Consider the following 16,289-nt stretch of genomic DNA (forward strand, 5'->3'; position numbering starts at 1 on the left):
TATAAAGACTAGGACTAGCTGCCTGAGAAACAGTTTCTATCCAAATGTGATTTTGGTTTTAACCGCAGTATAAGGAGTAAGGGACGCAGGTGGCGCTGTGGGTTAAACCACAGAGCCTAGGACTTGCTGATCAGAAGGTTGGCGGTTCGAATCCCCGCAACGGGGTGAGCTCCCATTCCTCGGTCCCTGCTCGTGCCAACCTAGCAGTTTGAAAGCACGTCAAAGTGCCAGTAGATAACTAGGTACCACTCAGGCGGGAAGGTAAACAGTGTTTCCGTGCACTGCTCTAGTTCGCCAGAAGCGGCTTAGTCATGCTGGCCACATGACCCAGAAGCTGTACGCCGGCTCCCTCGGCCAATAAAGCGAGATGAGCGCCACAACCCCAGAGTCGGCCACGGCTGGACCTAATGGTCAGGGGCCCCTTTACCTTTTTAAGGAGTCTCTATGGGAGTATATTGTATTTAAAAATGGGGTATCAGAGTTTTTAGGGGGCTAACCAGGTGGGGATAGCAGGGATAGCAGACTTGTTGGTTTTTGAATGTCTTGTGTAGATTTTTCAATTTCGTTGTTCTGTATGGGACAACGACAATAAAGATTATCGTATTGTATTGCCCTGGGAATAACTGTTTTTGCTGTGTGTTGTTCGGGACGGAGTGTTTTTCTGTTCTCATCCCTCCCGAAATGTTCCCAAGCAGAGCGACTGGCAGGCTGGCCGGAGGAGGAAGGGGATGGAGCGACAGGGCGTGGGAAATCTGCCCTCCTACAGGTCTGGGCTGCTCTACTCACGAGAAATCACACAGCAGCAACACATTAGCACATTAGCAACAATAACTCTGTTGTTCCTTGCAGGCCAAGGAAGCACTGGCTTTTCCCTTTAGCTGTAGCCAAGTGCAGGGGGAGGAGGGCCGGATCCTGACCTTGCCTGAGAGTTAGCTGGGGAAGACAGTCGCTAGGCTGTGGCTGGGCATCTGTGTGACTAGGATCAGGCCACCCAAATGATTGAGGAGCTCCCCTGCGAGGAAACGCTTGCAGCATTTGGGACCTTGCAATGCAGTGAAATGGTTTTCAACCGGCAAATAGGTATGACATTGCCCTTGTAGCAATCCAAGTTCCACAGACCAGAGTGGCACATATCCTAGAATCTCAGAATTGTGGTGTTGGAAGGGACCCTGAGGGTCATCTAGCCTAACCCCCCTACAATGCAGGAATCTCAACATGCAGGTCCCCCACCCAATTTGAAACCACACCAGACCCTGCTTAGCTTTAGTTGCAGGAATCACAACGAAAGCATCCCTGACAGATGGCCATTTGTTGTGGAAGGGGGAAACAGGGGCCAACTTATCTGTGTAGAAAATAGAAACCAAGACTGGGGGAGAATTATTGGGGAAGGAGAAAACTGAGGACTAGAATCTTTAAAGTGTCACAGAGCACGGCAGAGAGTCAGGCCTCCGACTCTCTAATTTTATTAAATACGAAACCCCATATTTTGCTGAAGCCTCTTCTTCTTCTGCCTCAAACACTTGCAGCTCCAGACAGGAAATCTCTAGTGACTGACGCCTGTCTTCTCCATCCTCTTGTAGTTTGGGTGTGACTCACCTCCATGGACCACCCTGTGATAACTGGGATCCTGGGATCATCTGCCTGAGGGAGACCCTAACCGTCTGAAGCAGCTGGGTGCTTAGATGGCCCCCTCTCAGTAGATCTGCTCCAGGTCGATCCTTTCTTGAGGGCGAAGAAGCAAGTCATAAGGGAAGGTGGAGAACCAAAGGACTGACTCTTCTCTTCCAGAGCCTCCTGGACAGAAAGGAAACGCTGGGATTGGGAGGCAGAAGATGACCCAAATAACACAGCCTCAGGTAGGTAAACAATCATAGGTGGGTTTACTCAGAAGTAAGCCTTGCTGAGCTTTGTGGGCTTCTAAGTAGCTGCACATAGAATTGCAAGCTTAAGCTGTCCAGCCTAGGACTGATCAACGTTGACTTTCCAGGTTGTACAATAAAGACCGGCCGCGTTTAAGAAAAGTCCAGACATGGTTACAGTGGAAACTCATCTTCAGGGCCTGATACCTTTTAATTTTTTTTTTAAAAGCAGGTTCAGGTGATTGAGTGCCTGTTTGTTTAGCAGGGAGAAGGATTCTAGGCTAAATGTCTCCCTGGTGTGCTTTGAGGAGGGATTCCACCACACACACCACTTGCTCTGAAGTTGCACAGCCCAGACACAGGATTTCCGCCTCACTGAGAACCAGGAGCTTATATCCTCCATCCCGAGGTTTTAGCACGTCCTCTAAGTTGAGACCATCGAACCTGGAACTGTGAAGTAGCGTCTAGGTTTTTCTTAATAGAAAAATTCTTTCAATGGCTTTTTTGTGGAGGGGATTGGATGGTGCGGAGTTAAGACCTCTAAGGTTTTATTTATTTCTTGTTTTAACTGGTGAATAAGTACATAGGCTGGGGGACGCGGGTGGCGCTGTGGTCTAAACCACAGAGCCTAGGGCTTGCCAATCAGAAGGTCGGTGGTTCAAATTCCTGTGACGGTGTGAGCTCCCGTTGTTCAGTCCCTGCTCCTGCCAACCTAGCAGTTCAAAAGCACGACAAGTGCAAGTAGATAAATAGGTACCGCTCCAGCGGGAAGGTAAATGGTGTTTCCATGCGCTGCTCTGGTTCTCCAGAAGTGGCTTAGTCACGCTGGCCACATGACCTGGAAAATGTATGCCAGCTCCCTCGGCCAATAAAGCGAGATGAGCGTCACAAACCCAGAGTTGTCCGCAACTGGACCTAATGGTCAGGGGTACCTTTACCTTTAAGTACATAGGCTGCTGAATATGTTTCTGAGCATGGCAGCTAACCGGGTGGTGAATTGCGCAAGTGGTTTCCTGAGTGTGCAAGCTGTTTTCAGGAAACCTGTCATTGAGGCTGGCAGAAAACGAAAGTTTCAGCAGGCTTGTGTGTGGCTTGCTCAAGACTCATCTGATCTCTGCCCAGTAGGGGTGGCATTTGAAACCTGGCCTCCACAGCTCATTGCTCCATCTCTTGGGAACTTAGGAATCATAGAACTGTAGAGTTGGAAGGGACCCCAGGGGTCATCTAGCCCAACCCCCCAAAATAAAGGTGGTGCCTTATCTGGTACTCAGTGGCTCAGCATTGCCTACATAAAGGGGGAAGACCTATTTTTGGTTTCACGAGTCAGATGCTAATTAGGATCAGCATTATGGGCAGAATGCGACAGGTGGGCAGGACCCATATGGCAGTGACACACCCTCATGATGATGTCACATAATTGACAGGTGATTTGCCCCACCCACCTGTCCAAAATCCCTTGCACATTGCGCTGCTCAAGGACATTGTTTCCCGTCATTTCCCAAAGCACCAAGCATGGAGCTAGCAAACTGTTTCTTTCTCCCCACCCTATGGGGAGGTGAGGACAAAGAAGGGGGCTTTTTATGGGCATCGCTGCTGCGTGCAAGAGGAATCCCTCGAAAAAGCAGGTTTCATCTCTCCATGTTATGCACACCAGCAGAGAGAGAATAATTCCTATAAAACCCAAGATGCGTGGCTTGAAAAGTCACTCTTTCTCCCTGCTCAGACTCAACAGCATCAGACACAGAGGATGGGGAGGGACAGGCTTACAGAGGGTGATAGAAAAGCCCTTTAGCTGGATCAGGCCAATGGCCTTATTACTCCAGCATCCTGTTTTCTCAGTGGCCAACCAGAAGCCCCCAAGCAGGATTTGAGCACAAAATCACTGCCACTGTTTCCAGCAACTGGTATTCAAAACAATTTCCAGGGGGATGTCCTGCACTCTCTGCTCACTCCAGCTTGCCACTAGTAAAGGGTAAAGGGACCTCTGACCATTAGGTCCAGTCGCGGACGACTCTGGGGTTGCAGCACTCATCTCGCTTTACAGGCCGAGGGAGCCGGCGTACAGCTTCCCAGTCATGCGGCCAGCAGGACTAAGCCGCTTCTGGCGAACCAGAGCAGCACACGGAAACGCCGTTTACCTTCCCGCTGGAGTGGTACCTATTTTTCTACTTGCACTTTGATGTGCTTTCGAACTGCTAGGTTGGCAGGAGCTGGGACCGAGCAACAGGAGCTCACCCCGTTGCGGGGATTCGAACCACCGACCTTCTGATCGGAAAGTCCTAGGCTCTGTGGTTTAACCCACAGCGCCACCCATGCCCCTACCCGCTTGCCACTAGAGGGCACTATAGGAATACACATTTCTTCTTCTTTGGTGATCACTGAGTAACTGAGTACTGAGTAGCTGAGTAAGATTGTCTTCCATAAACACAGTTTTAACAATGAGTCCATAAGTGACTGTGGAGGCCAGTTCTGGATCCACACGTCCTTCCACAGTGGGGACATTGGTTTCTGGGCGGGAGTTGATCATGGTGTGGATTTGCCAAGCGTGCCTTCCTCTTAGCACATTTCTCCCTTTCATCCTGAGTTTGAGCATCTTCAAAGCCCATGACACCTTTGGTCAAGGCTGTTCTCCAATTTGAGCGCTCACAGGCCAGTGCTTCTCAATTGTCATACACAGACATACCCTTAAGACAGAATTTGTGAAGGAAAAGACAATGGGGAGGTTTTTCCATTTTCCTTCACCTTGCAGAGAAATCATTTGGTCAGTTTGGGAGTCAAAATGGTTTCAGGGCTGTTTTCCTGTGCTGCTTCAGACATGTGGTTTATATATTTATGTACGTGTTTGCTTGGTACATCTATGAACATTTATTATATATATAAGACCTTCAATTTTTTTATTTCACTGCCAAGATATTAACCTGCCTTAAACAAACAGTGAATCTTAACTGCATTTATGCCAGTGATGGGGAACCTGGTACCCCTCAGGTGAAGCTCAGCTACTCCTCGCCTCATCCCTGGCCAATGGCCATGCTGGCTGCAGATGATGGGAGCTGGAGTCCAACAGTGGAGTCTGCTGGGAGTGCCATAGGCCCCCCATATCTCCCTCTAGCCAAACTCTCTCTATCTCCACTGACAGCCTGTGTTGTCGGTTTTCTGGGGAAAGTTGACCCAGAATGGTTCCTGGGAGAACTTCCTATGCAAATTCGACCCATTTTTTCGATGCATTGAGTAAAGGAGGCCGAAAGCTACGAAACGGCCAAGCTTGCGTAATATCTGTTTGCAGTTGGCACCCGTTCACCGCAATTAACGGATGAACTTACGAAACGGGAAATTTTCCACGGGAAAACAAAAGCGCTGGAAAATTTCCTGCCCCACTTCTCAGCTGGCAGAAACTCTCCGAAAGGTTTCAGCCCTGCTGGCTGAGAGGCTCTGGACGTTAGATGCTGTTCTTCTGAGCACCCACAGGTGACCTGTTTATTCAGCATTCCTCCTGATTTTCACACAACAAATGGATGCAGAGGTGGAACGATGTCTGATCTTTCTTGAGCGTTTGTTCTGATCCAAGCGCTGAACCTGATTTGCTTGTGCAGCGTTTACATGGGATCAGAGAACTGTAGAGTTGGAAAGGGACCCCCAGAGTCATCTAGTCTGACCCCCTGCCGTGCAGGAATCACGGCTACAGAATCTCTGGTGTCCAAACAACTTCTGTTTGTAATCCTCTCAGGAAGGAGAGCCCAGAACCTCCCGAGAGAATCTGTTCCCCTGCTGAACAGTTCTTACTGTCAGAAAGTGCTTCCTGATGTTTCTGGCTCATGCTTGAACCCCCCTTGCAAATACGGTCTGGGAGGCACGCTCTGTTCCTCTTACTCTCTCGCAACAAACACACAAACGCACGCCCACTTCAACCATTAAGCTACCGAGCCTCACCTTAAGGCAAGCGACAGGGCGATGTTACTAGGCATTTCCTGGTTAGTAGCAGCGGTTGTCGTTTTTATTAGGGTTTGGATGAGTGGCCTTCGATTTATGCCAGCTCCCTTCGGAAATGTAAGGGGTGTGTGTGTGTGTGGATAATCTTAAAAATGAGGAGGGGCTCTTCTCCACCCTGATGGCAGCTGTGAAAATGGGAAGAGGGTACCCACGATGCGAGAAAGGAGGGGCAGAAGTCAAGCTGCAATCCGAGAGCACGGCTCGGGGTCGCCCGACTCGAGGCAGAACAGGCGTCTGCTGTTTATCTGCCCAAATCCTCCCTCACTGCAGGGCTGGGGTGGCAGCGGCAGCGGAAGACGTTGGATTTGGCATATGGGAGGGATTTGCAGCGGTGAGGGTAAATATAAGAGCCTAAGAACATTAGGGGAGACCCCATGGATCAGACCAAAGTCCCGCTCTGCAGCCATTAATGCCCCATAACTATAGGGCTGGGATTTGTGTGGAAGGAAGTCTATCCATTGTGAGGTCATTACAGTCATACTTCGGGTTACAGACGCTTCAGGTTGTGTTTTTTCGGGTTACAGACCGCCGAAACCCAGAAGTACTGGAATGGGTTTTGGTGGCCGTGCATGTGCAGAAGCACTAAATTGCGCTTTGCACATGCGCAGAAGCCCCATGTTGCGACCTACACATGCGCAGATGCGCTGCTGCAGGTTGCGGACGCTGCAGGTTGCGAACGTGCATCCCGCATGGATCACGCTCGCAACCCGAGCGTCCACTGTACTTTCTTCAGTAGGGCCACTGCATATTATTATTGTTGTTGTTATTGTTGTTGTTGTTGCTGTTATTATTATTATTATTATTATTATTATTATTTCTATTTATAGATATAAATAGATATATCTGTGTGCCTTTTCCCCACAGGCTGCTCACACAGATTAAAACAACACCAATTAAAGACAAAAATTATTATTATTATTATTATTATTATTATTATTATTATTATTTTATAATTTGTACTCCACCCATCTGTCTGGGTTGCCCAGCTAAAAAGTAATTAAACTACAATAGAATTGAAATTAGATATTTTTTAAAAACCCACACCAGTATTGGAATATGGATAATAAGAGCAGGACAGGACTTCCTTATCAATAACATCTGGCAATAGTTCATCTCTCGTCCGTGACCCCTCCAAAGAATTTGAGGATCAGGTGAAGTCCCAAGTCTGCTGGTGCAGGGTGGGCTTTGGGTGCCAGCAGCTGGCATTCCTGATGGCAGGAGGGTCTTCCTGGTGGAGAATCTTCCTGGTGGTTGAATCTGAGGGATGGAAGATGCACCGGATTCACCTTGGAGCGCCTGCCAGACTCTCCCGAATTTACAGGAGCCTGGAGGCTGTGTGTTGCGCCGCGATTCCCTTTTCTTCTTCAACTTCTCCGTCTGAGGCTGTCAGCGTGACTTTCCAAGGAAGCCAACCACCCGGACCGGTGCGTCTCCCTGGTGAACGGGAGCCTGTCACTGAAACTCTGACGCCACTGCTAATGAGTGAATGGTCACCTTCCTCTCTGCATGCCAAGATGGGTGAAGTCATGGTCATGTGACTGGCTGGCCAATTGGGAGAGAAGCAGCCTGGCTGGGAGAGAGGGAGGCAGAGAGAGAGAGAGAGACAGAGCAAAACTCCTGGCCAGATGTTGGCGATGGGCAACCAGCCACCTGAGCCTTAAGGCATCCCTCCGGAAGAGATGCAGGAGGTGAGTACCGACTCCAGGAGCCGCCCCTGATGCCCCTGGCTGATGTGGGAGGCTGGCAGCGGCGCCCGGGAGTTGCTGGAAGTGCGATTTCAAAGCAGCTGGGGCAGAGAACTTTTGTTTTTCAAGCTGTCCGGTGGGCCCCAGGCCGCTTGCGATGAGGTTGAAACCCCTTAGGCGACTAAATGGAGACCCTGAGACTTCACTGCCAGGGCCCAGAAGGCTGCAAAGCCAAATGCCCCCTTTCAGGGAGGGCAGGACTGAGAACAGTCCACTGGGGCTTTCGTTCCTTAGTGGGAACTGGGTTGTCTTTTTCTAGGTCAATAAGACCTATATTGCATGTGTGTATTTGTTCATTAGTGCAGCGAGCAAAAGGGAGGCAGTAAAGCAACTTTTCCTTTGTTTTAATAACGCCGTTTTTGCTACTCACTTGTTGTAATAACTAGGTGGTTTTAGTGATGGGCTGCATGCTTCCAGGATCTGGAGCGGGCTTGTCTGAAGTGCAGTTTGACGCTTCAAAAAATCTCGCGCGTGTGTTTGAGTAACAGGAAACATGCGTTTTCAGTTTGAGTGAGTGGTACTTCTGTGGAAACGTGATTTATCGCTTATTTGACCCGGTTGGCCTTTTCTTTCTTTCTGTGGAATGCTGCTGAAAACGGTCCCTTGGTGTGTAATGCATTTCTTACGCTTCAGCATCGGAAATTGCGTGCGCCCGGGGTTCCCTCATGGCACATGTGACTGACGGGTGTTTGTTTGCACTGAGAAGGGATGGGGATTAGCAGCTACAAATTTCTCAGCTTCTGTTTCAAAGGTTGCTTGCTCCATAGACATGCTGTGCGCCTTTCAGGACTGTGTCTCCCCCTCCTCTCCCCCTCCCCCCCCTCGGCCAAGTGTGTCATCATCATTATTAGTATCGTCATTATTTTATTATTATTATTATTATTATTATTATTATTATTATTATTATTATTATTAATTTATTTATACCCCGCCCATCTGGCTGGCTTCCACTCTGGGCGGCTTCCAACAAAACACTAAAATACAATAACCTATTAAACATTAAAAGCTTCCCTTTAGATGTCTTCTAAAAGTTTGGTAGTTCTTGTTCTCTTTGATATCTGGTGGGAGGGAGTTCCATAGGGCAGGTGCCACCACCGAGAAGGCCCTCTGCCTGGTTCCCTGTAACCTCACTTCTCGCAGCGAGGGAACAGCCAGAAGGCCCTCGGCGCTGGACCTCAGTGTCCGGGCTGAACGATGGGGGTGGAGACGCTCCTTCAGGCATACTGGACTGAGGCCGTTTAGGGCTTTAAAGGTCAGCACCAACACTTTGAATTGTGCTCGGAAACGTACTGAAGGCCCCAGGGCCTTCTCTGGGATCTCCAGGTCGGGCTGGGAAAGTCCCCTACGTCTGAAACCTTGGAGAGCCTCTGCCGGTCAGTGTAGACAATACTGAGCTAAATGGAACAATGGTCTGGCTCTGTTTAAGGCAGCTTCCTGTGTTCCTGGAGAGCCTCTGCCAGTCCGTGTAGACATTACCGAGGGACCAATGGTCTGACTCGGAGTGAGATTGCATTACGCAGGCCTGCTCAGCTGTTGCTCCCATGTCAGGAGCCTCATGCTCTGCCATGTGTGTGACGACAGCAGAGAGTGTTACGGTTTGTTTTGCAACGGGTACAAATGAGCAGCCCTGCCCTGTGAGGCCACAGTGCGCATACACACTTGAAGCAGATCTCCACGTGCTTGTCAGGTGTGGTAATTACTCACATGAGAAGCAGCTACTGGATCAGGCCAATGGCCCAATGAGTCCAGCATTGTGTCCTCACAGGGGCAGAACCAGATGCCTCTTGTGCGAAACCAGAAAGCATATAAAGTGGTACCTCGGTTTTCGAATGTTTCCGTTGATGAACATTTCGGTTTCCGAATGCCGTACACCTAGAATGCTTCGGTTTTTGAACGCGCCTCAGAAGTCGAACATGCCCCACAGCTTCCTCTGAGTGCAGGATCCTGAGGCTATTGAGTTTTCAGTTTTCGAACATTTCAGAACTCGAACGGTCTTCCGGAACAGATTACATTAGAAAACCGAGGTACCACTGTACAGTTAAAAGGTAAAGGGACCCCTGACCATTAGGTCCAGTCGTGACCGACTCTGGGGTTGCGGCGCTCATCTCGCTCTATTGGCCAAGGGAGCCGGTGTTTGTCCGCAGACAGCTTCTGGGTCATGTGGCCAGCATGACTAAGCCGCTTCTGGCGAACCAGAGCAGCACACGGAAACGCCGTTTACCTTCCCGCCAGAGCGGTACCTATTTATCTACTTGCACTTTGATGTGCTTTTGAACTGCTAGGTGGGCAGGAGCAGGGACCGAGCAACGGGAGCTCACCCCGTCACAGGGATTCAAACCTCCAACCTTCTGATCAGCAAGCCCTAGGCTCTGTGGTTTAACCCACAGCGCCACCTGCGTCCCTCCACTGTACAGTAGTCGCATAACAATTTCTGACATGGTCATTTCACACCTGTGAAGCAAACCTTTTAATTATTTTTTTCGTATTTCCATTTCCATGTATGTATGTTTAACACACGCATATGCCACTTCATACTTCAACAGAAATCCCTAGGCCGCTTACAGAAAGAGCTCAAGAAATACAATGCAAATTCTACATTCCAATCGCTGATACTCTCAATTCCTCACTTTAAGTATATGGAAGGGCCTTTTGTAAGAGGGATTTTTGTCATGTCTGCAGCAGCTCTGAATGATAGAATCATAGTGGAGCCGGAAGGGACCCTGGGGGTCATCCAGCCCAACCCCCTGCATTGCAGGATCTCAACATGCAGTCCCCCATCCAATTGAAATCATACCGGACCCTGCTTAGCTTTGCAAATGTGCTAACCATTTTATGTCTCCTGGATGTGCACTTCCCTGCCCACTGCCAGGGGCAGACAGTGGCGTGGCGTGCAGGGCAGGGAAAATAGGAAGCAGAGGAAACTGCCTTATATATGGAGTCAGACCATGGGTCCACCCAGATCAGTGTTGTCAACACGGACTGGCAGCCTCTCTGCAGGTTTTCGAACTGGGTCTCCCTTATCCTCATCTAGAGATGCCAGGAATTGGACCTGGGACCTTCTGCATGCAAAGCACATCCTCTTCCACTGAGCCACGGTCTCTGCAATGCGCAGTGACATCAGGGTGCAGAGTTATGTTGCCTTCTGCATCATGGAACAGGCTGTGGGGGGAGGTCAACTCATGACCTGCTTTCTTCATCCTGCTTACAAGGTCTAGTAGATCTGGTGAGCTCACTGGCCTGGCTTGTCCTGACATTGCCCAGGTCTCAGTTTCCCACGTCTGTTTGAGAAGGAGAATCTGAACTGGGCAGCCTCTGTTGAGGTCTGGGGAGGAAGGGCTGCCGACCAGAGACCAAGCATTTGTTATGGTTTAGTCGGCGGAGGCAGTGAGAGATTTTACCTTCTTGGGCTACATGATCACTGCTGATGGTGACAGCAGTCACAAAATTAAAAGACGCCTGCTTCTTGGGAGAAAAGCAATGACAAACCTAGACAGCATCTTAAAAAGCAGAGACATCACCTTGCCAACAAAGGTCCGTATAGTTAAAGCTCTGGTTTTCCCAGTAGTGATGTATGGAAGTGAGAGCTGGACCATCAAGAAGGCTGATCGCCGAAGAATGGATGCTTTTGAATTATGGTGCTGGAGGAGACTCTTGAGAGTCCCATGGACTGCAAGAAGATCCAACCTCTCCATTCTGAAGGAAATCAGCCCTGAGTGCTCACTGGAAGGACAGATCCTGAAGCTGAGGCTCCAAGACTTTGGCCACCTCATGAGAAGAGAAGACTCCCTGGAAAAGACCCTGATGTTGGGAAAGATGGAGGGCACAAGGAGAAGGGGACGACAGAGGACGAGATGGTGGGACAGTGTTCTCGAAGCTACCAGCATGAGTTTGACCAAACTGCGGGAGGCAGTGGAAGACAGGAGGGCCTGGCGTGCTCTGGTCCAGGGGGTCACCAAGAGGCGGACATGACTAAACAACAACAAGTCGGTCTCCGGAGGATGGGAAGTTGAATCAGTGCCCTGCATAGATCAGAATGGCAGAACAGGGACACGGAAGCAGGAGCCATGGAAGAAGGAGGAAGATTAGGACTGTAGGGCAAGATGGCAGAGAACCCGTGGCTGGACCGCTGGCCATGATCGCTGGGATTGGAGTCCAACAACATATGGAAAGCCAAAGGTGTCTTATCCCTGCCTTAGATGAAACACAACTTTAGCCCCCTAAAATTCCGTGATTCGACTTCCAGTTTATTTATTCCAGGCTGAGAAACCTCAAGTCCAGCAGAGCAATTTCACGAATGCTTTCCCCTCCCACACAAAGATGTTCTGAGGACTGAGCAGACATTTCTCATTTATTTATTCATCCACGGCACTTGTCTGTTCCTCGTTCCTCCGGGGCTTGGGAGCCTGGAGCTGGCGGCTTTCCCGTCCCTCCATCCCTCACTTCCGCCTGCCAGGGCCTGGCCTGCTTCCTGGATTCCTGCTCTGCCGGTGCGGTGACAGGCGTGGGTGGGCAGGGCCCCTTTCGCGCGTCTGCTGCCTCAGGGCTCTTCCTGCCTCAGCCCATGAGCTGCACTCTCTGGTATGACGGAGGAGAGGAGGCCTGTCATCTGGGAGCTTTGAGGAGGCCCTGCATGGAACTGGATGCGCACACAGGTGTTCCCTGCAAGCACCTGGAGTCTGTGATGCTTTGCCGGCGCAAGCAGATGCCACACCGTGATCATCGAGTACGGACAAATCTCTTACTGCTCTTCCAAGCGTGGAAAGAGAACTGTAGGAGCCGAGGTGGTGAAGAAAGGTGTCATTGCCTGGGACTTTTTAATGCAGAGAAAAGTTGACATGATAGATGCACATAACACTATGAATGGCATGGACAGGGGGGAAAAACGTTTTCCCCCCGCTCTCTTAGCAGTACAGTGGTACCTCGGGTTACAGACGCTTCAGGTTACAGACTCCACTAACCCAGAAATAGTACCTCGGGTTAAGAACTTTCCTTCAGGATGAGAACAGAAATCGTGCTCCGGCAGCAGGACGCCCCATTAGCTAAAGCAGTAGCTCAGGTTAAGAACAGTTTCATGTTAAGAATGGACCTCCATAACAAATTAAGTTCTTAACCCGAGGTTGTTGTCGTTTAGTCGTGTCTGCCTCTTCGTGACCCCCTGGACCAGAGCATGCCAGGCACTCCTGTCTTCCACTGCCTCCCTCATGTTGGTCGCTTCGAGAACACTGTCCAACCATCTCATCCTCTGTCCTCTGTCCCAACATCAGGGTCTTTTCCAGGGCTTCTTCTCTTCTCATGAGGTGGCCAAAGTATTGGAGTCTCAGCTTCAGGATCTGTCCTTCCAGTGAGCACTCAGGGCTGATTTCCTTCAGAATGGAGAGGTTTGATCTTCTTGCAGTCCATGGGACTCTCAAGAGTCTCCTCCAGCACCAGAATTCAAAAGCATCAATTCTTCGGCGATCAGCCTTCTTTATGGTCCAGCTCTCACTTCCATACATCACTACTGGGAAAACCATAGCTTTGATTATACGGACCTTTGTTGGCAAGGTGAGCCTGAAGCTGGAAGGTTGGGGACAGATAAAAAGAAAAGGACTTATTCACGCAGTGCCTTGGGGAAATCCCTCCTGCAGGACTTTGTGGCGGCCACAAACCTGGATGGCTTTAAAAGAGGAGGAGACAAATTCATGGAGGAGAGGCGTTGTTGATGGCTGTTAGTCACAGTGGCGATGCTGTGTCTCCATATTCAGAGGTATTAATTCTTCTGAATACATGTTACTGGAAACCAAACAAGGGGAGAGCGCTTTTGTGTTCGAAACCCATTGAGGGCATGTGGTTGGCCACTATGAGAGCAGCATGGTGGCCTAGTTGGGACACTGGCCTGATCCAGCAGAAGCTCTTCCTCTGTTCTTAAGAGTCACTCCACTGATGTTTTATCAGATGGCATTATTATGGACTGCACTGCCTGAGGCTTATGGGAGCCACATGTTCCTCTCTTGGACTTGGGCCCCAGTGTTCCTTGGGACCCGGTTCCTGCTCTTCCAGCTGGTGCACACAGCGTGCAAAGTCAGCCTCTCTTATCATAAAAGCATCTGCTGGATCAGGCCCGTGCCCAATCTGGTCCAGCATCCTGTTCTCATTGAAGATGCCCAGCAGGAGGTGAGTGTCCCAGACCATGCATGGTATGTTGGAAGTGGACAGAGAGGTGTTTTTTCCTCCCTCTCTCATAATACTCGAACCCAGTGGAGGTCACTGAATGGGAGATGAAAGACAGAAGAAGACTCTTCATAGAATCATAGAATTGTAGAGTTGGAAGGGACCTCCAAGGGTCATCCAGACCACCCCCCTTCAATGCAGGAATCTCAGCTCAAGCATCCATGACAGATGGCCACCCAACCTCTGTTTATAAACCTCCAAGGAAGGAGAGTCCACCACCCCTCGTGGGAGTCTGTTCCACTCTCAAACCGCTCTTATTCTCAGAAGGTACTTCCTGATGTTTTGTCGGAATCTCCTTTCTTGCTAACTTGAAGCCATGGGTTCAAGTCCTACCCTTGAAGCAGGAGAAAGGCTTGCTCCATCTTCCATGGAGCAGCCCTTGAGATATTTGAAGATGGCGCTGTGGGTTAAACCACAGAGCCTAGGACTTGCTTTGAGAGCCAGTGTGGTGTAGTGGTTAAGAGCGGTAGTCTCGTAATCTGGGGAACCGGGTTCGCTTCCCCGCTCCTCCACCTGCAGCTGCTGGGTGACCTTGGGCCAGTCACACTTCTCTGAAGTCTCTCAGCCCCACTCACCTCACAGAGTGTTTGTTGTGGGGGAGGAAGGGAAAGGAGAATGTTAGCCGCTTTGAGACTCCTTAAAGGGAGTGAAAGGCAGGATATCAAATCCAAACTCCTCCTCCTCCTCCTCTTCTTCTTCTTCTTCTTCTTGCCGATCAGAAGGTCGGCGGTTCGAATCCCCGCTACGGGGTGAGCTCCCGTTGCTCGGTCCCTGCTCCTGCCAACCTAGCAGTTCGAAAGCACGCCAAAGTGCAAGTAGATAAATGGGTACCACTCCGGCGGGAAGGTAAACGGCGTTTCCGTGCGCTGCTCTGGTTCTCCAGAAGCGGCTTAGTCATATTGGCCACATGACCCGGAAGCTGTATGCCGGCTCCCTCAGCCTGTAAAGCGAGATGAGCGCTGCAACCCAGAGTCGGCCACAACTGGACCTAATGGTCAGGGGTCCCTTTACCTTTTACTCATATCTCATCTCAGTCTCCTCTAGGCTAAACATACCCAGCTTATTCAACCGTTCCTCATATGGCTTGGTTTGCAGACCCTTGATCTTGGCCGCCCTCCACTGCACACCTTCCACCAGGTCTTCTACACACACACACACACACACAGAGGAATTTTGTCCCCCAAGAGGCACTGATGGCCACTATTTTCTTAGGCTTTTGCTTAAGAGGAGGAGAGAGAAGTGGTCCATACATTCCGAGCCTGATCTAGGCAGACGAAGCCCCCTTTGTACTCCCTAACCCCCCCCCTGCTTTGAAGACCGCAGCTGGGCCAGGTGGTGTGAGCCGGAAAAAGCCCCTCTCCCTCTCTGGGTCCTTGCTGATTGGATCGCCAGGGGAAGGGGAGGGGGAGATGCAGCCACTGCAAGGGGAGGGGGAGAGCACAGCTGCAGGCAGGGGATGTGTGGGGTGGGGGCTGCTCCTGGTTTCTATTCTGAGCAGCATCGCTGCCCCGTCCTTTCTGTGCCACCTTGCTTTCGCACCAGGGCTGGATTTTAAGAGAGCCTTTGCCTGGCCAGTTTCCTCCATCGCCTCCCTCCTTGTCCAGTTGCCTGGAAAAAGGACGACTGAATCTTCTGAATCTTCGCCTCTTTGCCGGGAATCCTCCCTCCCTCCCACAATCCGCCACATAGGATTAAGCTGGGAGCATCACAGCATCCTCTCTGAGAGGCCTCCCTCCATCTCTCTCTCGCCATGGCGACGGGATGCAGGCGCAGGAGGGAGGGGGTTGGCCAGAGGGATGCCTGAGACCTCCAGGAGAATCCTCCTGCCACCCACCTCTGGGAAGGGCTGACTCACTCCTGACCGGAGGCTAAGATGGCCCCCTGATCCCTCGGCCAGGTGAGGTGGGGCCGGTCTCCTTGCATTCTGGGACTGCGGCGCAGCACGCCTCGCTCTCTCGGGCAGGATCCGGCCTCCGGATTTGGCACAGCTCCGCTCAGCCATGGGGGAGAAGTCGGATTATCAGCGGCTGTCGACTGGGGAGGACGAGGAGGCGGAGGGGTTCGCGGCTGCCCCAGAACCCCAGCCTCGGGCGCCCAGGCCGGACCTGCTGGTGGTGCCAGGACAGAGGGTCAGTATGGCTTTGGCAAGGAAGGGGGGTTCCTGGAGGAGAGGGGGGGTTCCTATGGCACCCCCCAATTCATCCCTGTGGGGTGTCAGGATCTGATGGATGGGTTGTGGGGAGTGTGAAGGTTGGGGGGAGGCTTGGGTTTCCCTTCCCATTCGTCTCTGCAGGGGGGAAGCCCCAGCGCCTCTCTTATTTTTTTTCTTCCAGAAATGAAAGGGCTCCCCATTTAGGGAATCCTCCTTGTATTTGGGAGGGGCTGCAGGTATGGGGGTTCCAGTGCCCCCCCCCGCCATGTTGCAGGCTGATATCTCTCCCCCTTGCTACCCTGTACATTTGTAGCTGTCTCCCAGGAATTACTGCTA

At 50.9% G+C, this 16,289-nt stretch overlaps 1 protein-coding gene across 4 annotated transcripts in view; it reads left to right on the top strand.

Moving 5' to 3' along the window:
* The window catches only part of TNK2 (tyrosine kinase non receptor 2), a 105,675-nt gene that overhangs the window by 14,825 nt on the left and 74,561 nt on the right, over positions 1-16,289 (top strand). For 2 of the 4 annotated variants that reach the window (XM_028731902.2, XM_028731903.2), the window contains exon 2: positions 1,581-1,856. In XM_028731902.2, coding sequence (XP_028587735.2) covers positions 1,833-1,856 — 24 coding nt within the window. In that variant the 5' untranslated portion in view covers positions 1,581-1,832. Of the gene's footprint in view, positions 1-1,580; positions 1,857-7,404; positions 7,535-15,282; positions 15,931-16,289 lie in introns of those variants that run through there. The other 2 variants (XM_028731904.2, XM_028731901.2) reach the window with 2 other exon arrangements.

Source organism: Podarcis muralis, chromosome 6 (assembly GCF_964188315.1).
Source record: "Podarcis muralis chromosome 6, rPodMur119.hap1.1, whole genome shotgun sequence".
NCBI classification, from domain to species: Eukaryota; Metazoa; Chordata; class Lepidosauria; order Squamata; family Lacertidae; genus Podarcis; species Podarcis muralis.